The 27,181-nt window shown below is 40.5% G+C and overlaps 1 protein-coding gene across 1 annotated transcript in view; it reads right to left on the bottom strand.

Moving 5' to 3' along the window:
- The window catches only part of LOC126194802 (palmitoyltransferase ZDHHC23-B), a 66,773-nt gene that overhangs the window by 8,350 nt on the left and 31,242 nt on the right, over positions 1-27,181 (bottom strand). The window contains exons 3-4 of the mRNA XM_049933113.1: positions 12,885-13,141; positions 5,525-5,701 (exon numbers count right to left, since the gene is read on the bottom strand). Coding sequence (XP_049789070.1) covers positions 5,525-5,701; positions 12,885-13,141 — 434 coding nt within the window. The remainder of the gene's footprint in view (positions 1-5,524; positions 5,702-12,884; positions 13,142-27,181) is intronic.

A 27,181-nucleotide genomic window follows, 5' to 3' on the forward strand; every position in this document is an offset into this window, starting at 1 on the left:
ATTTGGACAATATCTGCTTTGTCCAAAGGACTCAATTTTGCATCTACACCTAGTTCACTACCTCTGATAAGTTTCATGAGTGACATTGAAGAAGCTGTATGATGTCTTCCTATGGACGCTGCTGAAGAAACAAGAAGAGAAACTTGCTGTGCTCTTTTGAAAGCTCCTCCTCAGTGCAGTAATATAACCTCTGAAGAAAGGGCTGCACTATGAAATCTCTGAGAGGATCCGGATAATAGTGGTGCTGTTACCTCATAGTTTGTATTTGGAGATGTATGGCCTACTTAGTGATATTATGTACAGGAAGACTGATCACAACCCTACAACATGTATTCAATGGAAGACATATACCGTATTTACTCGAACCTAAGCCGCACTTTTTTTCGGGTTTTTGTAATCCAAAAAACCGCCTGCGGCTTAGAATCGAGTGCAAAGTAAGCGGAAGTTCTGAAAAATGTTGGTAGATGCCGCCACAACTAACTTCTGCCGTCGAATATATGTAGCGCTACACAGGCATGCTTTGCAGGCACAAGGATAAAAACTGGCGCAAAAACCTCTGCATCAGTAAACAAATTTAAAAAAAGGTGGAAGACGAGCTTTTTTTCTCTGCCCCAAGTTTCGACCACAGCATTTTCATACATTATCCAACGAAGTAAACACAAATTCCGTATTGTTCATTTTCGAATGTAGCAGCATTTCAATGTACTATGAAAATCCGACTGGCAAGACTGTTTGGGATGTTTCTCAATATTCTGAATTTTTTCCTACCTGTGAGAAGAGATGGTTGCTAATAGGAACTCTTATGAACTGTGAATCACTTGCAGTATTCTCTTCACCATAAGAATAATAGGAATATAAACATTTTGCCATGTATTCTTTCATGTTTGCTGCTATCTCATTTAAATCCTGTCTGCCTAATAAACTACGAAACTAGAGTGAGACAACAGCAAATGCGGAAGAATATATGTATCGTGTCATGTTTATATTCGTATTATTCTTATGCCTAATAGTGATACAGTCAGAATTGAAGCACGGCAGTTGATTAGATTTTTAAATCTAAGATGACTCTAATTTCTGTGCAGAATGTAATGTACTACAGAGGCATCTACAAAGATTTTCAAACGGAGAAAAATTTTCGCTAAACTCTCGTTCAGAACATCTTCTATCATACACAGTTTATTATTTGGTTCTTGTTGATCATTATCAAAGAAAGCAGCAGTGTAAGTAACAACAAATAGCACTCTCTTGCCATTGTTTCGCTAATGAGACATTCCCTCTCTCTTTTTTCCTTTTTAATTGAAAGCGGCGGTGGCGTGCACAAAAGCAAGCCATGCCGCGAGAGGCGACATGTCGTTAACACTCATTATCAGAACGCGACAAACAATGCACGACACAGTACAGTAATGCATCTTCATCTTAGAGTGACGTAAACACCTATAACAAAGAGAACGGCACTTATCAGATCAAAGCAAAATAAGCAATCAATTCAAACTTGACGAAGCACGTGAAAAAGGAAGGGTACCCGAATAAATACAGACGGAGCGCCTGACGCATAGCAATGGCTACCTGGTAAAGCTTAACTGCTAAGCTTACAACTCGAACCAAACTACTGTAGCTGTATCGTCATTCATTCCACCTAAATTGTGTCTCATATTACAATGGACCAACTTTGTTTCAATTTGGAGGTGCAGCCTAAAACTTTTCTCTCACCTTGAATTTCGAGTCTCAAATTTCAGGTGCGGCTTAGATTCGAGTAAATACGGTACACTCCTGAATGCTTCCATGTTACCTCCAGACACCATCTGGCAGTTAAGACCATATGGCAGCTTACCACAAAGACTTTATCGTCTTCCTAAAGTGCACGAAGGTCTTCCTTTACGGCCTGTAGTGAGAAATATTGATGCTCTCATATATGGTTTAGCCAAAACATCTTGATTCCTTGCTATGACTATTCATTGGTAAATGTCCACATCATACATGGAACTCTGCCGATTTTATCAACAGCTGGGGGCTCTCCACTTAAGTAGTTTGGATCTTATAGTGAGTTTTGATGTAGTATCTCTTTTTACAAAGGTTCCTCTTGCTGATTCCTTGGCACTAATTGGTAAAAAGTTTCAGTCAGACATCACTGCTTTGTTTCAACACGCTCTTTCCTCGGCCTATTTCATGTTTAACTAAGAATATTTCAAACAGACTAACGACATCAGCATGGACATCTCCTTGCCTCCCCTGGTGGCTAACTTTTTTGTGGAGTATTTTCAGAAATGATCATTTGGATCAGCAGTTCTTAAGCCAACTGTTGTTTGGAGATATGTGGATGATACTTTCATAGTGTGGTCCCACAGAGAACGTAAGTTAATGGAGTTTTTACATCATCTTAACTCCATTCATGAGAACATTACATTTACTACAGAATTAGAGAAAGATGGTTGTCTTCCATTCCTGGATGTTTTGGTTAGACGGAAGAGTGAAGGCTGTCTGGGAGATCCTGTTTATGCATAAGCTCACTCACACTGGTTTGTACTTGCACTCTTCAAGTTGCCATCAACCATCCCAAACCACGAGCAGGCTTAAAACCCTTGTACACAGGGTCAATACAGTGTCGGATGCAGGTAGCTTACCTGAAGAGCTTGCACACTTGAGGACAGCGTTCAGAGACAATGGATACCAGAAACGGCAAATTAACAGGGCATTCTCAGCTAAAACCAAGAACCAGGAAGTGGATAAAGAGGAGAATGCACCAGCAAAGCCGATAGCTTTTCTTCCCTTCGTTGGAAATATTTCCTTCAAAATATAAAGAATCCTTAGCAAGTTTCAAGTGAAAGTGATTTTCTGCCTGCCATGAAAGATTTTAGACTTGCTGGGATCAGTGAAGGATAATTTGTTGTCACGTAAGGCAGGAATTTACCAAGTACCTTGTCTGTGTGGCATGGCCTATACAGGACAAACAACATGCACAGTGGAAGAACATCGCACAGAACATAAACGTTGCACCCGCCTTCTGCAACCCAGCAAGTCTGTAGTTGCATAATACTGTATCTCCAATAGACATTCACAGGAGTGTGACAAAACATTAATTTTGGCCACAGCAACACCTTTTTGGGACTCCACTATAAAAGATCCATTGAAATACACATCACGGAAAATCTAATGAAGCGTGACAGTGGCTACCAACTGGATAATGCAAAGAATCCAGTCATCTCCGAGATTTGCTCCAGACAAAGACGCCAGACTACTCCGATGACTGGAGCAAGCGGCAATGCCAAAGACAGCTGATCCTTGCAGTACCTTCAGAGTGGGTGCTCCTGCCAGACAGTGTGGTTTTTCTGTCACTGTGACTCTGACGCAAGTCCAGTAACACTATCAGCATGCTACCGTATTAACTCGAATCTAAGCCGCACTCGAATCTAAGCCGCACCTGAAAAATGAGACTCGAAATAAAGGAAAAAATAATTTCCCGAATCTAAGCCGCAGCTGAAATTTGAGACTCGAAATTCAAGGGGAGAGAAAAGTTTTAGGCCGCACCTCCAAATCGAAACAAAGTTGGTCCATTGTAATATGAGACAGAATTCAGGTCGAATGAATGACGATACAGCTACAGTAATTTGGTTCGAGCCGTAAGCTTAGCAGTTAAGCTTCACCAGGTAGCCATTGCTATGCGTCAGGCGCTCCGTCCTTATTTATGCGGGTACCCTTCGTTTTTCACGTGCTTCGTCTGGTTTGAATTGATTGCTTATTTTTCTTTGATCTGATAATTGCCGTTCTCTTTGTTATAGGTGTTTTCGTCACTCTAAGCTGAAAATGCATTACTGTACTGTGTCATGCATTGTTTGTCGCATTCCGATAATGAATGTTCACGACCTGTCACCGCTCGCGGCATGGTTTGCTTTTGTGCGTGCTACCGCCGCTTACAATTAAAAAAAAAAAAAGAGAGAGAGAGAGAGTAATTGTCTCAGTAGCGAAACAATGGCAAGAGACTGCTATTTGTTGTTATTTACACTGCTGCTTTCTTTGATAATGATCAACAAGAACCAAATAATAAACTGCGTATGATAGAAGATGTTCTGAACGAGAGTTTATCGAAAATTTTTCTCCGTTTGAAAATCTTTGCAGACGCCTCTTTAGTACATTATTTTCTGCACAGAAATTAGAGTCGTCTTAGATTTAAAAATCTAGTCAATTGCCGTGCTTCATTTCTGACTGTATCACTATCAGGCATAAGAATAATACGAATATGAACATGACATATGTGTATACTTCCGCGTTTGTGTTGTCTCACTCTAGTTTCGTAGTTTATTAGGCAGACAGGATTTAAATGAGATAGCAGCAAACACGAAAGAATACATGGCAAAATGTTTATATTCGTATTATTCTTATGGTGAAGAGAATACTGCATGTGATTCAGAATTCACAAAAGTTCCCATTAGCAACCATCTCTTCTCACAGGTAGAAAAAAAATCAGAACGTAGAATTGGCCATACTGATTAACATCGCAAACGGTCTTGCCAGTCCGATTTTCGTAGTACATTGAAAAGCTGCTACTTTCGAAGATGAACAATACGGAATTTGTATTTATTTCGTTGGATAATGTATGAAAATGCAGTGGTTGAAATTCGGGGCGGAAAAAAAAGCTCGTCTCCCACCTTTTTTTTTTTAATTTATTTACTGACGCAGAGGTTTTGGCGCCAGTATTTATCTTTGTGCCTGTAAAGCATGCCTGTGTAGCGCTACATATATTCAACGGCAGAAGTTAGTTGTGGCGGCACCTACCAACATATTTCAGAACTTCCGCTTACTTTGCACTCGATTCTAAGCCGCAGGCGGTTTTTTGGATTACAAAAACCGGAAAAAAAGTGCGGCTTGGATTCGAGTAAATACGGTATATAAGGTGGAGCGGAGAATGTATTTGTCAGTCTTTGATGGCTCATCTGAAGATGACTGACAGGTGTCCAGTCGAAATATGGTGGAGTGAAATTTATGACAACCAGCTGCAATCCCAAAATCTGTTCGAACAAAAATGGGATTGTTTGTGTTAATGAGAAATAATCTGTATACTGTATTAGTGCACAACTGTTTGAACCTAGAGCTGTTTCTTCACAATGTGACTATTTTCAAACTGATACGTCAAATCAGTGATTGTTGCATTCCACCAGAAAAAATAATCCGTGTGCTGCTCAAACTGTTGTTATTCCAACACACTGTACTTCAATGTTTGTGCTATAATAATGCCTAAAGGTTTTCTTTGACTGATGAGGGTGTATTGAGAGGCACAAAGACTTCCTTCAGACCACTACAGTTCTCAAAGCTTCCGTAAGGGCAATGATGAAAAGCGGTGCTTAGAAACTCAGGATGCATACTACACAGTTGACCGAAGTATGCATCATCCGCACAACTATTTAATTAATAAGACACACACACACACACACACACACACACACACACACACACACACACACACACATGCTGAAACTAACCATTTCTACGCAATCAAAAATATCACAGTTTGGATACAGTTTTTACTTACTCAAGGTCATGATAAACATCACTGCAGTCATATGGCAGCAATATAAAGTCCAACCAGAAGAAAGGTCGGCACACTGATGTGAGAATGAGGATAGAGCCATAAATGAGAGCTCCAGTACCTAATACCAGTGCTGTTATAAAGGCATGCCTGTTGTATTCTCCAATACAGCAGTCTAACCTGAAAAGGAGGAGAGGAAGAAAGGTTAGGTTTGTAATGTCTTGTCAACAATTCCAAGCATGTAGATGGAAACTGATTGTATACTTTTCAAAGGGAGCAGCTCAGCATTTGTCTTAGGCAATTGCAGGTACCATAAATATGGATGGGTAGGTGAGGATCTCTGCATCAGTTCTTCAAAATGAAAGTACAATATTGAATATTCCATGAGGTAACTCTTACAATACTGGTCTATACAAATCTCATATTTTTCAGTCCAGTTTGTGTCCACCCATACTGTTTTTAAAAAGAGCTAAGCTCTTCACTTTAACCTTAATAATAATAATAATAATAATAATAATAATAATAATAATAATAAATGTTATCTACAGGTTATAAGACAGAAAAGCTGACTGCCGTATATGGTGTAGGGAACCACAGGACTATTTCAAAAAATTACATGCAATATGTGAAAAAGGAGGATGAAGTGTGAGACAAATACAGGCATCATATTACTGTGCTGCAGTTACACCTGGAACATGTGTAACCTAGTATGTAAATGATATGCTAAAGTGTCAAATAATACAGTCCGAGAAGACAAATTGAAGAAGAGGAATTATATCCCAGGCTAAGAAGGCTGTAATACAGTGTAATATCTAAAACATAATTTACTATTTTTATTGAATATTACTACATTTTAATTGGTAATTAATGTTTTTCAGCACAAAAACTGCTAGAACCTTTTCATATTACATCACAGATTGAATTTCGTGCATAATTTGTCTAAATGTCTGAGTTTTTAGTTTTCTGTCATCAGTCTTTCCAGTATCAGTACGGGTATGAACAGGACACAATTCTGATGGCTCACGTTAAGTGCATATTATAAGCATAATACATGTGTATCAGAGTGGTGTACTATACTGAGGAACATAGCAATTTATGTGATGCTAAGTGGATGAATTTATTGGATTATTAAAATTAACATACACGCATTTCTCGTTTACTCCAGTAACCTGATTTGTACTCATTGTTAAGTATGTTTTCTTTCTGTTGAGTACTTCTCTTAATATAGTGGTGTTCCACAAGTTTGTGACCTAAGCAACTGCAAGATCCAGTAAGATTTGTACGCAGAAAGCAACTTTTTATCCTTGCAGATTGCTTTTATTGTTACAGTGCTAAACATACCTACAAAATACAATTCAAATTAATACAATGAAAGTAAAGAATGGAATAACAACGCGAAAACCAAAGCCTTCACAGACACGCACTACCCCTGAGTATGTTCTAGTCAAGGTCCTTCTGATCCCTCCTAATGTGGTGTTCCATCACCCATCCAGCCTACACAACATCCTAGTCCACCCCTACACCACCCCTTACAACATGGGTAAAATCCCTGTCGAAGACCAAGGTGCAAAACTTGTCCAATCCACGAAACGAGCACTTCCTACTTCAGTCCTGTCACAGGCTTATCCTACCCCATCAGAGGCCGGGCCATCTGTGAAAGCAGCCATGTCATATCAACTCTGCTGAAAACACTGCACAGATTTTTATGTTGATATGATTGCCAGTCAGCCGTCCAGCATGATGATTGGCCACCGCAAAACTGATGCCAAGAATGAAGTTGACCACACATTGGCACAATATGCAGCTGAGCACAACATGTGCAATGCTTCAGAACCTGGGTTGTTTGGATCCTTCCCTCCACCACCAGCTTCTCTGAACTACACAAATGAGAACAATCCTTGCAACACATATTTCGCTCCTGTAATCCTCTTGGCCTCAGTCTCCAGACCCAACAATGCCCCCTCCCACCTTACAATTTCCCCTTCCTCTGTCCTGTCACCCCCTCCCAAACTTACATCCCATGTTCAGTGCACACCACTCACCACCAGCTCCAACACCCATACATCAAATGCCTTGCCCATGCTCCTGCTGCCCCTACCTCCCTCCCTTGTTCCTAGCTGCAAACTGGTTGCACCCCGTCAAGCCGCTAGCCACTAACTCCCAATCCCTCTCCCTGGTTCCCACCTCCCCCTCCCCCCACCCCTCTACCCATCCTACCAGACATAACCCACACCACACCCTAGTCCACCTGCTGAAATGCAGCACTGTGCATCCAGCCAGCAGCATGTAGGGGCATTGGAGTGTGTGTGTGTGTGTGTGTGTGTGTGTGTGTGTGTGTGTGTGTGTGTGTGCGCGCGCACTCACACCAGCTTGGAAGGAGAACCTTTGCGTCCAAAAGCTTAAGTTTTTAGCTGTCTTTTTATTGTGCCTGTCTGCAACTCGAACCAATCTATCCTTTTGACATAGTTCAAATTTGATTTATATTTAAGTCAACAAATATTCAGATGTTTATAAGTAACTGAAGTATTTTGTAAAAGGGTAAAATGGAATAATATTTTTAATCAGGTGGATGCTACTATAGTGCTCACAGAATGTAGAAGGTACTGATTCAATTCTGCGAAATAGCATCAAAATGTTTGAGCTTCTGCCTCCCAGTTACCTTTTAAATTACAAAAGCTTATGTTTACATCATTAAAAGTAGTTATATTGCTACACACTGTCAAGGTACTTGCTTGGGATGTTTTAGATTCATAAAGCAATACAACATTGTAGTTCCCTGAAGGTTTTTCTTTCCTGCTGTTCCTCCCTTTTCTTCATTTGCACCTTGTAATAGTATCATCTGTAGCAACCTCCATCCAAGATAATTTTGGTGTCACGAGCAATTCTGATACAAAGCCTCAGCTGTCGGGTTCTCTTGTGAGCACACCACTGATGAAAAGATGACTAAAAATGTGGAAACGTTTAGCAAGGGACTAATGATTACCACCAGATGTATTCTCTTATTCAGTGCTGTGGTCCAAGCTTTCTGTCTAGTTGTGTGTTGCTTTTTTACTTGGAAAGGAAAACAACTTTGTTTCTGGAGGAGAATTACTGCATGTCAAGCTACAACCAATGACAGAACAATTACAACTGCCCTTCCTAGACTGGTTGGTTGTTTGGGGAAGGAGACCAGACAGCGAGGTCATCGGTCTCATCGGATTAAGTGCGGCTTAGATTTGAGTAAATACGGTATCACTTCCTCAATTTATGAAAATGTCTTCCCAGTAAGCCAAAATTCCAAGTTAGGGAACAGGAAGAAGTGACTTGGGGGGGGGGGGGGGGGCTACGTCTGTTGAATAGGGTGGATGAGGAACCAATTCAAATACCAATCCATGCACTTTCGGCATTGTTTTCGCTGATGTGTAGGATGGCCCATTATCTTGGTGAAAGTTTCAACAGTCCAACAACAAAGCATAATAGTGTCCCATTATGATTCTGCCTTTTTCCAAGTAATCCATGAGGATTACTCATTGGGCATCCCAAAGAACTGTGGTCATCATTTTACTGGCTGACAAAACTGTCTTTGCCTTCTTCGGTGCACTTTAACTCAGCTTTGTCCATTGTTCTGACTGTCATTTTGACAATGTTGTGTGATGATAGACACAAGTTTCATCAACAGTCACAAATCAATGCAAAAAGTCTTGTAGATTGCAACTAAACATCACAGACATTGTGTTGAAATGTTTTGCTGGATGTGCTTTAGGTCGACTGCCAGCAATCACGGCACCCATCACACACAGCTTCTTTACAGTCACTTCTCCATGATGGAGATTATGCACTCAGCGTGTTGAGATACCTTCAGTCTCCACAACCTCAATTTTTTTTATTCGACATTCTTGCATTACCATATCATGCATTTTGCCAGTGCTTTCCTTTTTGATGACCTCAACTGGATGGCCAGAGCATGCTTCACCTACAGTGCTTGTCCAACCACATTTAAATTCATTAACCCAAACACAAATTGTTCTCAATTATGGTGCAAAGCCCACATGAACTTCATCCAATTCTGCTTGAATCTGTGTGGTAATCCAACCCTCCAAATGAAAATGTTTGATAACAGTACAAAAAACTGTTTCTCCCTTTTCAATCACAGACCAAATCAGATTGCCGTCAACAATAAACTGTACACTGTACAATGTGAAATTCTTTACATCATCCTTCGAATAACCAAGCTTACCAACCATGAAGGTGTACCAAAAATGTTCCATTCTTTCTCGGAGCTTTACCAGACTTATCAAACCATCCTTGTAACAGAAGGATTTGTTACTCATAGGAATAAGGATACCCCTGAGAGAAGGGAAAGATCTGAAGTGGCACTTGATGGGACTGAATGTGTGATTGGAACAATATGAGATGTTGGTTCATAGGAACAACTGTCAGGTCAGGAGTGACTGAAGGTCAAAGAAATGCCTGGAGACTCCAACACACTTAATGGTGATAGTTCAACTGGTGTCCACGATGAGTTGAAGGAAGCCTTGTAATGTTTATGTGCCATACAACAAAGCACTGACAGAGACACTGAGATAAATTGTGCTCAGACAATTGTACCAAGCTGTACCAAAATGGTTAAGGTTATGGTAGCTGAAAGTAAAAAATACTGTGGCCAGAAATGTAGTGCTGCATAATGAAAAGTGCCATGATTCAAGGAAGAAATAAATGCAGGCACAGCAGAAATCTGACTCAATTTAGCTGCCAAGATTAGTCACAGTAGTAAAGAATGGAATAATGAAGGCAGCAACTTAGAGCAACAACCTGGAAAGATTCTTGAGAGTTTTACAGAAGGACTATCAGAAGAAGATGAAAGTGGATGAAGTACACAAATGAGCACCCAATAATCCATCAACGAGAAAGAATTATTAGATACCAGAAGTGAGTATTGTACAATTTTTCTTTCCAGAAATATATGAGTACATAGTACAGAAGCTGACAACGACTGACAATTTTCGTCTTCTTACTGTCCACACTTTCTAATACGTAAACTACTTTTGAAGTGCGAAAATATACTAGAACAAATAAAATTTCTATAAAATGCCACACTGTGCAATGTACTTGCGGTGAGACTGTCACAATTCATGAAATCCATCACCCATGGCCTCTGGCCTGCTGAGGAGCACCACAGTCCTGGGTCCATGGATAAACCATGAAAATCCGCTCCATTACACCATGCACAAACAGACCTGGCCTGCGGGCAGATCGGTGAGACTAGATCCGACGGGCAAGGCCTGCACATTAGTGGGAACAGAAGAGCTTCAGATTGGCAGGCCAGATGCATTAGAGATACCTGCAGAAATTGCCTGTAGTTTTGGCTCATTGTGAAAATCCACTTGTGTGGTCAGCTATTCACGAGTCACAGACAGCATATTGATGAAATGAGGCCATGGTGATCAATCCATGCAACAGATAAATTGGGTGAATACTCTGAGAATCAATAATGATGAGAATAGGCAGCAACTCACCATAAAGATTGTCGCTGAGCCACAGACAGGCATGTAGAAAAGACAATCACACTCTCACAACTAAATTTCCATAGCCACAGCCTTCGTTAGAAAATGAGAGCGCACAAGCATGCACGCACGTGGGTGCGGGTGCGCGCATGCGGGTGCACGCATGCGCGCGTGCCCACACACACACAAAACTTGTGCGCACATGACTGCCATCTCCAGCCACTGTATCTACAGTCTCTGGGAATCAAACCCAAACAAACCATTCCAAACACCTCCCAGCCTCTCATCGGCAGCTGCTAGGCTAGCAGTAAGAAGTGACAGCAGCACTGATTGTAAGCTGAGGGGAGTGGTAGGAAGGGGAAAAGCAGTAGTAATGAGGGAGTAGGCAAGTCACGCACATGCTCAGCTGCACCCAGTCAGCAACAATGTATAATACCTCAGTAAACAAACCATTTCATCTACTGACGCAAAACAAGCTTTTTCCAATGTTTTCTTCAAAGGTCCCCAATATTTCCTTGACATGTTTGAAATTCCCTGATATTCCTTGATTTCCAGAACCTGTTGCAACCCCGATGAAGCAACAAATTAACTACCAAAGCCACACTATTTTTTAAATATGATATGTGAACACAGTTAATACCTCTAATAATGTATGCCACATTTATCAGATGATCAGTATGTCAACACATTACCGACATTTAACAGTTACTTAAGTTTTACAAATCAAACTTCCCCACTTTGTGTACAGGCTGTCCTCAATTACAAAAAAATGAAAAAGCTATCAGTGCAGTCTGATTGTGACTGCACATATGTGAAAAACAAACCCCAGTAAATTCTGTTTAATGCACATGAGCAGTTACAGGCCCAATGTGTCCATATAAAATCTATTGGACAATTATGGGGATGGAGGTACAGCTTTCCTTTCAGCCTGAAATACAATTTTAATAAGTTAACCATTTCACTATACAGCAATGTACGACCTGAAGTCCACAATACCTAAGGGCCTCAGATACCCTTTGTTCTGGCATAACCACAAGTGCCGGAATGAAGATGATGAATGCAAGAGAAGAGAAGGCGGTGAAATGATGTTGGCCAATGGTGTGCTGATTAAGACCGCACCACGACAGGAGTGGCCTCTACAAGAGGCGAATATAAGGGCTGCTCCTGCCAGCCTCGGCTGCTCAGTATTGGGACAGTATATGGACAGGCCTAGCAGAGAACACTATGATAGCCGTTATTAGTGATCCACAAACTGTGTGTCAAACTTGCATGAACATTGTCTACAGTGAAGAACATTACTGTTTGCATGCTGCCCATCGCTTGCGGCGCCACTGTATATCCCAAGTTCAGTATTATCAATCTTCTTATTTGTAATAAAAACTATTAATGATATTTGTTTGAATTGTTGTATAGCATTCCGAGAATGCGGTATCCTTTAGGCACCCTATACGAGACAAGTGGGCAAGACCCCACACCATTACTCATCCACAAGAAGCCTTGATCAAATTGGTTGAAACATCAGCTTTATTTCATGTTATAACATTTAAATATAATAAGCAGAAGGTTATTAAACTTGATGAAAGCACTCAGTTGGTTCAAAGCTGTTATAGAAGTGTTTGATGTGTAGCAATAATCCAACAAGAAATGTATTAACATTCACATTAATAGAAAAATTAATAAGCTACAAAATTCAGATTTAGATTCAAAATTGTTACTTTATACTATAGGAACTATGAGCCGCCAGACTCATAAATACAAAAATCTATGCTCTTTAGCTACTGAAGAATAAACAAGATCCATTCTGAACCAATATGCTTAAAGAAACTTTTCTTTTGAAATACTATAATTTAAACTTTGCTTCACATTCTAATAGTACTGACCATATGCAGTGGTGAATCCTGCCAACAGAACAAACACGGCAGTACTTGCAATGTCTGGCACCCAAAGGAACCCTTCGACGGCAAGCAGCACATGCCACACCAGTGCCATCGACTGGTGCAAGAGGTATTGCTAAGCTTGATCTAGAGCGTCTCCACGCAAAATGCAACAGTATAAATGTTGCCAAAGTAAGGACAACAAGGATCAGGTTCTCATCTGGTAGAATCTCCAACATTGGCACGACACTTGCTTCAAATACCTGAAAGTGTAAGAATACATGTTCTATACCGGTTAAATACAAAGAACACCCAGTATTTTAATACAGTAGACTAAAAGCCTCCTACTGCTCTCAATTTGAACTCATAAAATTTACAAACCTATATATTCTCATTCATAATAGTTATACATCAGACAACAAATGCATTGTTTTAGCTAATTTATACATCGCAAATGAGTAAAAACACACACCTACACCCACACTTACAAAGAGAAAGAAAGAAAGACACTGTGTGTGTGTGTGTGTGTGTGTGTGTGTGTGTGTGTGTGTGTGTGTGTGTGTAGGGAGGGAGACAGGATGGAGGGCGGAAACGAAACAGAGGGGGCAGGGGATGGAGAGAGAGAGACACAGAATGGAGGGGGGGCAGACGGAACATAGGAGGGGTGGGGGGTAGACAGATGTAGGAAGGGGGCAGACAGAATGTAGGAGGGGGGGAGGGACAGACAGAACAGAGGAGGAGGGAGGGGGGACAGACAGAACAGAGGAGGAGGGAGGGGGGACAGACAGAACAGAGGAGGAGGGAGGGGGGACAGACAGAACAGAGGAGGAGGGGCGACAGACAGAACAGAGGAGGAGGGGGGGACAGACAGAACAGAGGAGGAGGGGGGGACAGACAGAACAGAGGAGGAGGGGGGGACAGACAGAACAGAGGAAGAGGGGGGGACAGACAGAACAGAGGAGGAGGGGGGGACAGACAGAACAGAGGAGGAGGGGGGGGACAGACAGGAGGGGGGGACAGACAGAACAGAGGGGGGGGAACAGACATAACAGAGGGGGGGGGAACAGACATAACAGAGGGGGGGACAGACAGAACAGAGGAAGAAAGCCGCAGTGCAGATGAGAATGAAATACAAGGGCATGGAAACACTGTTGGAGATGGGCATGTCACAGGTTAACAGAGACTGCGGCCAGGAACACTGTGAGATTGAAGGACGTTCCGATATGGGGGCAGATTCTACTCACTGTAATGGTGACACATTGAACTGCAGACAGGTGCAGAGGAAAGACTGTCACAGATTTAGCTTTTGCCAAAGTCTTCTTCAGAAATGAAAACAAACAAACACAAAAACACACACACACACACACACACACACACAAACACACACACCGCGCGCGCATGCAAGCAAGACAGAAAGCAAGCAAGCAAGCCAGCCTCAAGCACATGTGTACACCATCTCTGGTCCGAGCTGCTAGAGATGGTGTGCTTGCTTGTGTAAATGTGTGTGTGTGTGTGTGTGTGTGTGTGTGTGTGTGTGTGTGTGTGTTCTTTTCTGAAGAAGGCTTTGGCAAAGAACTAAATGTGTAAGTCTTTTCATTGTGCCTGTCTGAAATTCAACCTGTCATCTTTGCAGTGGGTAGCAATCCATCCTTTTTTAATATTGTTGATATTGCAACCCGAAGCTTCCATTGTTTCATATCTCCATAACAAGCTGGTATACATGGAGGGAGTGGGGAGGGGAGGGAGGATTACATGGCACTTGTTGCAAAACAAACATTGTAATTAAGCATGTGGTGCTCAGACCCAAGTCCTGCCACTGAATGGTTAACACTGCTTTTGGCCTTCCTTGACCACAGTTTGATGCTGATGGCAGGTATGTATTCAGGCGGGCCCAAGATGACTCACATATAAGATTGTGCAACAATCAGAGCTGAGCTGGTATACAACATGGCTGCTTTTACACGTAGCCCTACATCTGAAAGGGTAAGATATGCCTGTGACGTGACTGGCGTATAATGAGCTAGATGGGTGTACAGGACAGGCGTAAGGGTGGATCAGGATATTTCATAGGTTGGTCAGGTGGTGGAATACTGCTTTTAGAGAGATGCAAAGGTTTGTGAGTAGGATATTTATAATTTTTTAGGAAGGGTGTGGTTTAGGTGTTCCAGTCCTGGGTGATATAGGGTAAAGAGTGGGAGGAAGGGGTGTGCTTTTGCAGCTGGTTCATTGGGGTGGTTTTATGATTAGGGGCATGATCGGTATGGTGTGACAGAAATGTTTGCAGACTAGGTTTAGAGGGTAGTTCCTGTTTGTGCAGGCTTTGATGAAACAACTGATACTACATGTGAAATTGTGTGGGCACAGACTCAGTATCAAAAGTGTGCATAAATTTATAACTGATTTGTAACCAAAAACTTTTGAGAAAAATTAACCTCACTAGTACATCTGTTCCCTGATCCTATTATTATTATTGCAGGAGGCTTTAATAACCCAGCACTTGACTAGGACAATTATAGTTCTGTTAGTGGTTGGTATGACAAGACATCCTGTAAAACAATGTAAATACCTTCTCTGAGAACTATCTACAACAGGTAATACAGAAGCCTGTTCACGAAGGAAACAGACCTAATGACTCCAAACAGAGCTGACTTATTCAGAAATTTCATTGCTGGAACTGATATAAAAAAGAGGAGGTTGTAGCAACAATGATTACCAAAGTACAAAAAACAACTAAAACAAGCACAAAGATTTACATGTTCACTGAATTTGACAAAGAGGCAGTATGTCATTTCATCAGTAAATTGAAATATGTAACTCTGGGCAGCAGACTGTAGAAGAACTATGACTCAAGTTTAGAAAAATAACTGACCAATCACATACGAACCTACAAGAATAGCTTTTGACAGGAGAGACCATTTATTGGAAACAGTCTATGTAAAGAAACTTCTAAAGAAATGACTACTGTACTAGAGGTGCAAAAGAAAACATAGGGATATAGATAGGGAGATATGTAGAAGGAAATGTCTTTGGCTGTCAAATGGATAAAGTAAAGCCTTCAATGACTGAGTAAAATTTTGTTGAAAGAATCTCACAAAACCCAAAGAAATTCTGGTACACTATGTGATCCCAAGTATCTGGACATCCACAAAACATACTTTTTTCTTATTAGGTGCATTGTGCTGCCACCTACTGCCAGGTAAACCGTATCAGCAACCTCAGTAGTCATTAGAGATCGTGAGGGAGCAGAATGAGGCACTCTGCGGAACTTATGGATTTCGAATGTGGTCAGGTGATTGGATTTCACTTGTGTCATACGTCTGTACCTGAGATTACCACACTCCTAAGCATTCCTAGGTCCACAGTTTCCGATGTGATAGTGAAGTGAAAACATGAAGGGACATGTACAGCACAAAATCGTACAGGCTGACCTCATCTACTGACTGACTGTGATGGCCAACAGTTAAAGAGAGTAGTAATGTGTAATAGGCAGACATCTATTCAGACCATGACAAAGGAATTCCAAACTGCATCAGGATCTACTGCAAATACTATGACAGTTAGGCGGGAGGTGAGAAAACTTGGATTTCATGGTCGAGCGGCAGCTCATAAGCCACACATCACACCGGGAAATGCCAAACGATGCCTTGTTTGGTGTAAAGAGTGTAAACATTGGACAATTGACCAGTGGAAAAACGTTGTGTGGAGTGATGAATCACGGTACACAATGTGGCGATATGACAGCAGGATGTAGGTATGGCGAATGCCCAGTGAACGTCTACTGCCAGCGAGTGCAGTGCCAACAGTAAAATTCAGAGGCAGTCGTGTTATGGTGTGGTCGTGTTTTTCATGGAGGGGGCTTGCACCCCTTGTTTTGCATGGCATTATCACAGCAAAGGTCTACTACATTGATGTTTGAAGCACCTTCTTGCTTCCCACTGCTGAAGAGCAATTTGGGGACGGCAATTGCATCTTTCGACACGATCGAGCACCTGTTCATAAGGCATGGCCTGTTGCGGAGTGATTACATGACCATAACATCCCTGTAATGGATTGGCCTGCACAGAGTCCCGACCTAAATCCTATAGAACCACTTTGGGAGGTTTAGAAATGCCGACTTCGTGCCAGGCCTCACCAACCGACATCAATACCTCTCCTCAGTGCAGCACTCTGGGAAGAATGGGCTGCCATTCCCCAAGGAACCTCCCAGCATCTGATTGAACGTATGCCTGAGAAAGTGGAAGCTGTCATCAAGGCTAAGGGTGGGCCAACACCATATTGAATTCCAGCATTACCAATGGAGGGCGCCACGAACTTGTAAATCATTTTCAGTCAGGTGTCCGGATACTTTTGATCACATAGTGTATGTTAAGGCTGGTTAGTGGCACTAAACCTAAGTGTCCAGACACCCACAGATGACACATGACACGACCTGAAATTGAAGGTTAGCAAAGGAAAAGCACAAATGCGTAACTATGTTTTGATGTGTTCCTATACAATAGAAATATCCATGAGTAATGACCAAGTTTAATTACAGCTATGAAAAAAATGAGTGACATAGATATTAAACAACAGAAACTCCAGGTAGGAATATCAACAATGTAGGAAGAGACAGATTACTACTTACTGTAAAGAGGTCTGTGCTTGAAATGTGCCTGCTTTTTTTCGTGTGTGTGTGTGTGTGTGTGTGTGTGTGTGTGTGTGTGTGTGTGTGTGTGTGGCCGAAAGCTTTATGTAAGTGTGTCTTAATTGCACCTGTCTGAAATTTGATGTGTCTTCTTTACAGTAAGTAGCAATCTGTCTTCTCCTGCATGGTTGACATTGATATTGGTGTGTGGTGTTGAGCAGCAGCTGAAATTGCTAAACTAAATGAAGTCCCAGAGCCAAGAGAATCCATAATTGTCTACATAGAATTTGTGTCTGATATAGCATCTTAAACCACAACATGGATCCCTTGAATAAGAAACTTGGCCCAGTGTTTGGAGGGATGCACAACACACACCACAATCTACAAGAGTAGCAGAAGTGACACCTGCAACTACTGTAGTGATTCGAGAATTTTTGTGTAAATTCTAGAACCACTCAGCCTTCTACCGTCTCAAACACACGATATTCTAGATACAGGTGTGGGATGGTGAAATCGTATCTACTGCGTGTCACATGTTTGTGTGTGTAGGTTTAAAATCAGTCGCAGGAAGAAAGTAGATGCGGCAGTCGAATGGCACCGACAAGTACCTGTCGGGCAATCCACAGATGTGTTAGTGAGAGTGTATGGAAGAACCATGGAATCTATATGCAACTTTGTGCTTATTGTGTCACTATTATGGTGAAGCTGTCAAAATCGTTTTTTGTGCGCCAAGAACTTAAGTTCTTAGGGCATATTGTAGGGGTAGAGGGAATTAGACCAGACCCTGAATGCATAAAATCTATCAAAGAATGTCCACATCCCAGAAATGTAAGACAATTCATAATATTTATAGGTGTGGCCAGATACTATAAACAGTACGTACGAGGGCAGGAGTTAAATGACCCGTGAATTTTACGTTTATTAAAAAAGGGAGTACCGTGGACTTGGGCTCAGGGTGCAAATGACGCATTTGAAAACGTACAAAGAGCACTTGTTGAGGCACCCATATTACATCATCCCATTTATGGGCGAAGTGTTTAAAATTTTGACAGATGCATCTGATTACAGTATTGCTGCTGAACTTTTCCAAGGAGAATGGAATCCAAGTAATGTAGAACAAAGAACCATAGCTTTTGCTGGTCGTAGCCTAAATAAGCACGAACTTAATTACACAGCTACCAAAAAAGAACTAGTGCCGATTGTATGGAGTATTCAAAAGTTTCAAACGCTAGTATGGGGATCAGAAATCCATATTTATACCGATCATCAAGCTTTATCCTTTCTTATGAGTAGTAAATTACTGCACAGTAGGTTGATATGCTGGATGCTTTTCCTACAGGAATACGATATCAAGATATGATACGTAAAAAATTCCTATAGTATAGTACCTGATGCATTATCGAGGCTACCCATAGGAATGGAAGACTTGAAACGTACGGAAGAGCCCAGCGTTATTTTTGCCATTAATTTTATGTCAGCAGAATATCTGAACATCAGGATAAAAGAGATGGATCAAAGAATAATAGAGAATATCCATCATGATCCTTATTTCACAGAAATATTTTCCATGTGTATTCAGAACTCGTTACCTCCTAATCAATTGGGAAAATGGAAAATTGTAGATCATAACTTGTTTTAGAGAGGCAGTGTAACATCACAGTTTTGGCGTTTATGTATTACGAAGGTAATGGAAGACGAATTTGTACGGTATGTTCACATAGGGTATGGACACTTTGCAATCAAAAAAATGCATCTCTCATATGAATAAATTTTATTATTTCAAGAAACTGGGGCACAAAATAGCAACTTTGATTAGAACCTGTGAAACTCGCCAGAAAGTAAAAGAGAGTAATACTCACGTGAAATACAGAACGTATCCTATTATCCCTAAGTCATTACACGACCTTAGAGCAGCAGATTTCTTTGGAGCAATAGAACAAGGAAAGGGAGGAGTATCATATTTTTGTTTATCAGAGAATGCTGGTCAAAATATGTTAAACTACATCCTATTACGAGAGCAAATATGCAGACAGTTATAAACTGTTTACAACAATACTTGATAGAAGTAGGTAAATCAAAACGGTTTCTTACAGATAACGGAACACAATTTGTGAACAACAAATTTAAAGAATTCCTAGCTTGGGAAAGTATTCAACAAGTGTTAATTTCCAATTATAACCCATCATCAAATCTGCGTGAATGGGTAACGAAGGAAATTGGGAAATTATGTCATACATACTGACATGAAAAACATACTTTGTGGGCAACGAAAATTAAGGACTTTGAGTTTATCCTAAATGAATTACCCCATTTATCGACTGGGTTGACAGCTTTAGATGTTATAGGCAAATCTTTTGTAGGAGAACCTTTAATTAATTATTTTAATTGGCCTCAACAACCTAGTGTCAACTACGAAGTTGTTGTTGTTGTTGTTGTGGTCTTCAGTCCTGAGACTGGTTTGATGCAGCTCTCCATGCTACTCTATCCTGTGCAAGCTTCTTCATCTCCCAGTACCTACTGCAACCTACATCCTTCTGAATCTGCTTAGTGTATTGATCTCTTGGTCTCCCTCTACGATTTTTACCCTCCACGCTGCCCTCCAATGCTAAATTTGTGATCCCTTGATGCCTCAAAACATGTCCTACCAACCGATCCCTTCTTCTGGTCAAGTTGTGCCACAAACTTCTCTTCTCCCCAATCCTATTCAATACCTCCTCATTAGTTACGTGATCTACCCACCTTATCTTCAGCATTCTTCTGTAGCACCACATTTCGAAAGCTTCTATTCGATTCTCGTCCAAACTGGTTATCGTCCATGTTTCACTTCCATACATGGCTACACTCCATACAAATATTTTCAGAAACGACTTCCTGACACTTAAATCTATACTTGATGTTAACAAATTTCTCTTCTTCAGAAACGATTTCCTTGCCATTGCCAGTCTACATTTTATATCCTCTCTACATCGACCATCATCGGTTATTTTACTCCCTAAATAGCAAAACTCCTTTACTACTTTAAGTGTCTCATTTCCTAATCTAATTCCCTCAGCATCACCCGACTTAATTTGACTACATTCCATTATCCTCGTTTTGCTTTTGTTGATGTTCATCTTATATCCTCCTTTCAAGACACTGTCCATTCCGTTCAACTGCTCTTCCAAGTCCTTTGCTGTCTCTGACAGAATTACAATGTCATCGGCGAACCTCAAAGTTTTTACTTCTTCTCCATGAATTTTAATACCTACTCCAAATTTTTCTTTTGTTTCCTTTACTGCTTGCTCAATATACAGATTGAATAACATCGGGGAGAGGCTACAACCCTGTCTCACTCCCTTCCCAACCACTGCTTCCCTTTCATGCCCCTCGACTCTTATAACTGCCATCTGGTTTCTGTACAAATTGTAAATAGCCTTTCGCTCCCTGTATTTTACCCCTGCCACCTTCAGAATTTGAAAGAGAGTATTCCAGTCAACATTGTCAAAAGCTTTCTCTAAGTCTACAAATGCTAGAAACGTAGGTTTGCCTTTTCTTACTCTTTCTTCCAAGATAAGTCGTAAGGTCAGTATTGCCTCGCGTGTTCCAACATTTCTACGGAATCCAAACTGATCATCCCCGAGGTCGGCTTCTACCAGTTTTTCCATTCGTCTGTAAAGAATTCGCGTTAGTATTTTGCAGCTGTGACTTATTAAACTGATAGTTCGGTAATTTTCACATCTGTCAACACCTGCTTTCTTTGGGATTGGAATTATTATATTCTTCTTGAAGTCTGAGGGTATTTCGCCTGTCTCATACATCTTGCTCACCAGATGGTAGAGTTTTGTCATGACTGGCTCTCCCGAGGCCGTCAGTAGTTCTAATGGAATGTTGTCTACTCCCGGGGCCTTGTTTCAACTCAGGTCTTTCAGTGCTCTGTCAAACTCTTCAAGCAGTATCTTATCTCCCATTTCATCTTCATCTACATCCTCTTCCATTTCCATAATATTTTCCTCAAGTACATCTCCCTTGTATAAACCCTCTATATACTCCTTCCACCTTTCTGCCTTCCCTTCTTTGCTTAGAACTGGGTTTCCATCTGAGCTCTTGATATTCATACAAGTGGTTCTCTTCTCTCCAAAGGTCTCTTTAATTTTCCTGTAGGCAGTATCTATCTTACCCCTAGTGAGGCAAGCCTCTACATCCTTACATTTGTCCTCTAGCCATCCCTGCTTAGCCATTTTGCACTTCCTGTCGATTTCATTTTTGAGACGTTTGTATTCCTTTTTGCCTGCTTCATTTACTGCATTTTTATATTTTCTCCTTTCATCAATTAAATTCAATATTTCTTCTCTTACCCAAGGATTTCTATTAGCCCTCGTCTTTTTACCTACTTGATCCTCTGCTGCCTTCACTACTTCATCCCTCAGAGCTACCCATTCCTCTTCTACTGTATTTCTTTCCCCCATTCCTGTCAATTGTTCCCTTATGCTCTCCCTGAAACTCTCTACAACCTCTGGTTCTTTCAGTTTATCCAGGTCCCATCTCCTTAAATTCCCACCTACGAAGTAAATCAGGAAATAATTTCTAAAAATTTGATTGAAAAGGTGCAACAAAGAGTAAGCAAGCATAATGAAAAGGCTGTGGAACCTCAGTACCAAGTCGATGACCGGGTTCTTATAAAACAACATCTTCCCAGCTCGACTCTGAAGAAAGACACAAGTTTTTTCAAAAATATGACGGACCATACAGGGTACAAACGGTGGTCCATCCTAAGACGTTATTTTTAGTAGATCCCACAACTGGATAGGAAAGGGGAAATATGATGTAAAGGATGTAAAATTGTATATCCCCCAGGAACGTTAACACACTGAGTTAATGGGCGGAGTGACGACTTGAGTTGTTTTCAGTGTTTCTTCCAAAATAGTTTTCCTGCAGCGAATTCCTCTAAAATCTAAAACTATCCTATAATCTTATTGCTTTAAATAAAAACATCAAAAAGGAGAGAAAAAACTGAATATCACCATAAAATAGGGAAAACTTGAGAGAACCACAAAAAAAAAGAGAAAAAGTGATGTCTAGGCAAAATAAATTGAATAGAGTATTATGTTTGTGGAAAATATAATATGATGTGACAAACTGAACAATCGTTATACCGAAGTGTATTGAGTATTTTATACCTTTCATGAGATGTGATATAGATGGGAGGGTTTGTCTAAATTTTGAAGGGGTGGGCAGTGTAGCTAAAAGCTTGATTTACAAGAACAGATAAATCATGACTAACACAAAACACACATCACACCTTTCAAACAACTCTCACAAACAAGTGTGCCTGATTCTTCTTCATTTGCTGTTTCCATAGGGTTGCTAGGATTTCCTTCCGGGACCTCATCAGCAAGGGCTGGATAAGAGCCTTGATTATCAATCAGGGCTGAGTGAGATATCGATTACTGTGCATAATTTTAAAAATGTAAGCGACATAACAGCCGGGATTTTCCGAAGTAAAATAATGGTGTGAACAATGTGATTTAAGTCAATAAAATTATGAATGTCATTTTCTATGTTTTTCCACAAGCACCCCAAAATTCATTTACTTGTAAGTATTTGCAAATAATCAACAATAAAACAAAACCAATCGTTCCTTTTCAGGACCACCAAATCTTAAATGGGAATACGTTCATCTTTAGTTAGCGAGGAGTTAGTCTTTTCCTCAGTTAGTCTTTTACTTTGTTTACTCTGTTAGTTAATGAGTTCACCCGTTAGTAAGTAGGATATTTGGTTAGTTAGTTAGCTAGTCAGATGATTTGTTTGATAATTAAAAGTTGTGTGGCCTCATGATCATAAAGCAAACAAAACTTATCCGAATCTGCGGAAAAAATTAATATTTCTGTCGACATTTGTAAAACTCTGATTCCTCTCTCTCAAACCCCACCTCGAGGGAGAGTTTTAGTTTAGCAAAGAAGTAAATAAGTGTTTTTTATTTATCCGTAACCATTTTCCATGCAAAAATGAGAACATGGATTTTCTTGAATTACAGCGGCAACTACCAAGAATCAAAACAAATGTAGTTTTTTATGTAGAATCTGATTCTGCAATAAAAAATGGGGGTTCCCAATTGAAATTTTAAAGTTTCCTTCCACCCCACCCGCAGGGAGCTGGAGCAGCAGGATAATTCTGGCAACGGCAGAATCTGATATATAATAATCTTGTTTTACTTCCTCTTGAGTTTGCTTAACTGCATAATGGCCTTTCTCTCGCACAATCTTGATGATTTCATGTTGCACAGTGCATGGAATGATCAACGTCTCTTTTCAGTCACAGAACTTGAAAAGAATTCCATTTATCATTCAAAAGTGTTCATAATGCCACTATCTGAGAATGGATTTGATTGGTGCTAAATTATCATCCTTCTCTTGAGCTCTCCATTTCTTGCTATTAAACCATCTGCAAAATCAAGTGGCACATTCACAACAAAAAATTTACAGTGTCTACATGTTTCATTCTAAAACAGAACGGTGTAGGAATACTCTTCCAAGGCTAAAGCTCATCTTGATAATCTCGATTACAAGTCCTTCTTATCCATAGTCTTTTGGAATGTAGCAGACTCCATTGCAATTTTAAAACATATTCCTAGCAAATATACCCTGAATTTCCTTATGGCATTAACAACAGCTAAAACTTGAAGCTCTTTATTTTTTTACTCATATACGTGACTGGATGGAACTTGTCATCACCTTTTGTATTCAAATAGCTCCAAAACCTTCTTTGCTTGTGTCTGCGTGTAGTTCAGTTTCACATTTTGGGCTGTAGATTTTTGAAACTGGTTCAGATGAAAGAATATCTCTCAGTATCTTGAATGCTTGCCTCTGTTCTTTCTAAAACCTATATTCTCGATATTCCTCAGCAAATTGCTCAGGGGTTTGGCAGTTGCAGAGTAATTTGAGATAACCTCGCTGAAGTATCCTGTTAGACCTTCGAAACTTAGTGTTGCTGCAACAGATTTCTGTGAAGTTTTGAACATGTATTGCCTTCTCAGGAAGAGGTCAGATATGCCCACACTGTATAACACACCCAAAAATTGAATAGTTCTCTTCAAGAACTGGCATTTTGCAAAATTAATTTCCCAGTCATATTCTGCTGCAATTTCTAACACTAAACAAAGCCACTGAAGTGCCTCATCACCACCCTTTGTTGGGATTATTATAGTGTCTATGTAACTAGATGTTCTCTTGAGCCAATGCCCAAAAAACTATGGTCATAAAATGCTGGAACACTGCAGGCGAATTTAATAAGGCAGAATAAACTATCCTGAACTGAACCCACCCAAATATGTCACAAATGAGGTATATTTTTGGCTTTCTTCTTCAGCATCAATGTGGAAAAAACCATTCATGCAGTCTAGTGTGGAAGACATACATGCGTCTTGCAGTTTATCTAAAAGATCTTATATGAAAGGCACCAGGTAACAACCTTTCACTGTGATCTTGTTTAATGTTCTGTAGTCTATACAGACACAAGTCTCCATTTTTCTTTCATACGACTACAACCTGGATAGCATATTCAGATGAATTGGTTCTATTATTCCTTGATCAAGGCATTCCGGGACTTGGTTGTCAAAAATTTCTAAAAATTTCTCTCTCTCCTGGTGATGGTCTTCTGGGTCTACTATATGTTGTTGTTGTTGTTGTGGTCTTCAGTCCAGAGACTGGTTTGATGCAGCTCTCCATGCTACTCTATCCTGTGCAAGCTTCTTCATCTCCCAGTACCTACTGCAGCCTACATCCTTCTGAATCTGCTTAGTGTATTCATCTCTTGGTCTCCCTTTATGATTTTTACCCTCCACGCTGCCCTCCAATACTAAATTGGTGATCCCTCGATGTCTCAGAACATGTCCTACCAACCGATCCCTTCTTCTAGTCAAGTTGTGCCACAAGCTCCTCTTCTCCCCAATCCTATTCAATACCTCCTCTTTAGTTATGTGATCTACCCATCTAATCTTCGGCATTTTTCTGTAGCACCGCATTTCGAAAGCTTCTATTCTCTTCTTGTCCAAACTATTTATCGTCCACGTTTCACTTCTATACATGGCTATACTCCATACAAATATTTTCAGAAACGACTTCCTGACATTTAAATCTATACTCGATGTTAACAAATTTTTTTTCTTCAGAAATGCTTTCCTTGCCATTGCCAGTCTACATTTTATATCCTCTCTACTTCGACCATCATCAGTTATTTTGCTCCCCAAATAGCAAAACTCCTTTACTACTTTAAGTGTCTCATTTCCTAATCTAATTCCCTCAGCATCACCCGACTTAATTCGACTACATTCCATTATCCTCGTTTTGCTTTTGTTGATGTTCATCTTATACCCTCCTTTCAAGACACTGTCCATTCCGTTCAACTGCTCTTCCAAGTCCTTTGCTGTCTCTGACAGAATTACAATGTCATCGGCGAACCTCAAAGTTTTTATTTCTTCTCCATGGATTTTAATACCTACTACGAACTTTTCTTTTATTTCCTTTATTGCTTGCTCAATATACAGATTGAATAACATCGGGGATAGGCTACAACCCTGTCTCACTCCATTCCCAACCACTGCTTCCCTTTCATACCCCTCGACTCTTATAACTGCCAGCTGCTTTCTGTACAAATTGTAAATAGCCTTTCGCTCCCTGTATTTTACCCCTGCCACCTTCAGAATTTGAAAGAGAGTATTCCAATCAACATTGTCAAAAGCTTTCTCTAAGTCTACAAATGCTAGGAACGTAGGTTTGCCTTTCCTTAATCTTTCTTCTAAGATAAGTGATAAGGTCAGTATTGCGTCACGTGTTCCAATATTTCTACGGAATCCAAACTGATCTTCCCCGAGGTCGGCTTCTACCAGTTTTTCCATTCATCTGTAAGGAATTCGTGTTAGTATTTTGCAACTGTGACTTATTAAACTGATAGTTCGGTAATTTCCACATCTGTCAACACCTGCTTTCTTTGGGATTGGAATTATTATATTCTTCTTGAAGTCTGAGGGTATTTCACCTGTCTCATACATCTTGCTCGCCAGATGCTTGAGTTTTGTCAGGACTGGCTCTCCCAAGGCTGTCAGTAGTTCTAATGGAATGTTGTCTACTCCCGCGGCCTTGTTTCGACTCAGGTCTTTCAGTGCTCTGTCAAACTCTTCATGCAGTATCGTATCTCCCATTTCATCTTCATCTACATCCTCTTCCATTTCCATAATATTGTCCTCAAGTACATCGCCCTTGTATAGACCCTCTATATACTCCTTCCACCTTTCTGCTTTCCCTTCTTTGCTTAGAACTGGGTTTCCATCTGCGCTCTTGATATTCATACAAGTGGTTCTCTTCTGTCCAAATGTCTCTTTAATTTTCCTGTAGGCAGTATCTATCTTACCCCTAGTGAGATAAGCCTCTAAATCCTTACATTTGTCCTCTAGCCATCCCTGCTTAGCCATTTTGCACTTCCTGTCGATCTCATTTTTGAGACGTTTGTATTTCTTTTTGCCTGCTTCATTTACTGCATTTTTATATTTTCTCCTTTCATCAATTAAATTCAATATTTCTTCTGTTACCCAATGATTTCTATTAGCCCTCGTCTTTTTACCTACTTGATCGTCTGCTGCCTTCACTACTTCATCCCTCAGAGCTACCCATTCTTCTTCTACTGTATTTCTTTCCCCCCATTCCTG

Source organism: Schistocerca nitens, chromosome 7 (genome assembly GCF_023898315.1).
Source record: "Schistocerca nitens isolate TAMUIC-IGC-003100 chromosome 7, iqSchNite1.1, whole genome shotgun sequence".
NCBI lineage: Eukaryota > Metazoa > Arthropoda > Insecta > Orthoptera > Acrididae > Schistocerca > Schistocerca nitens.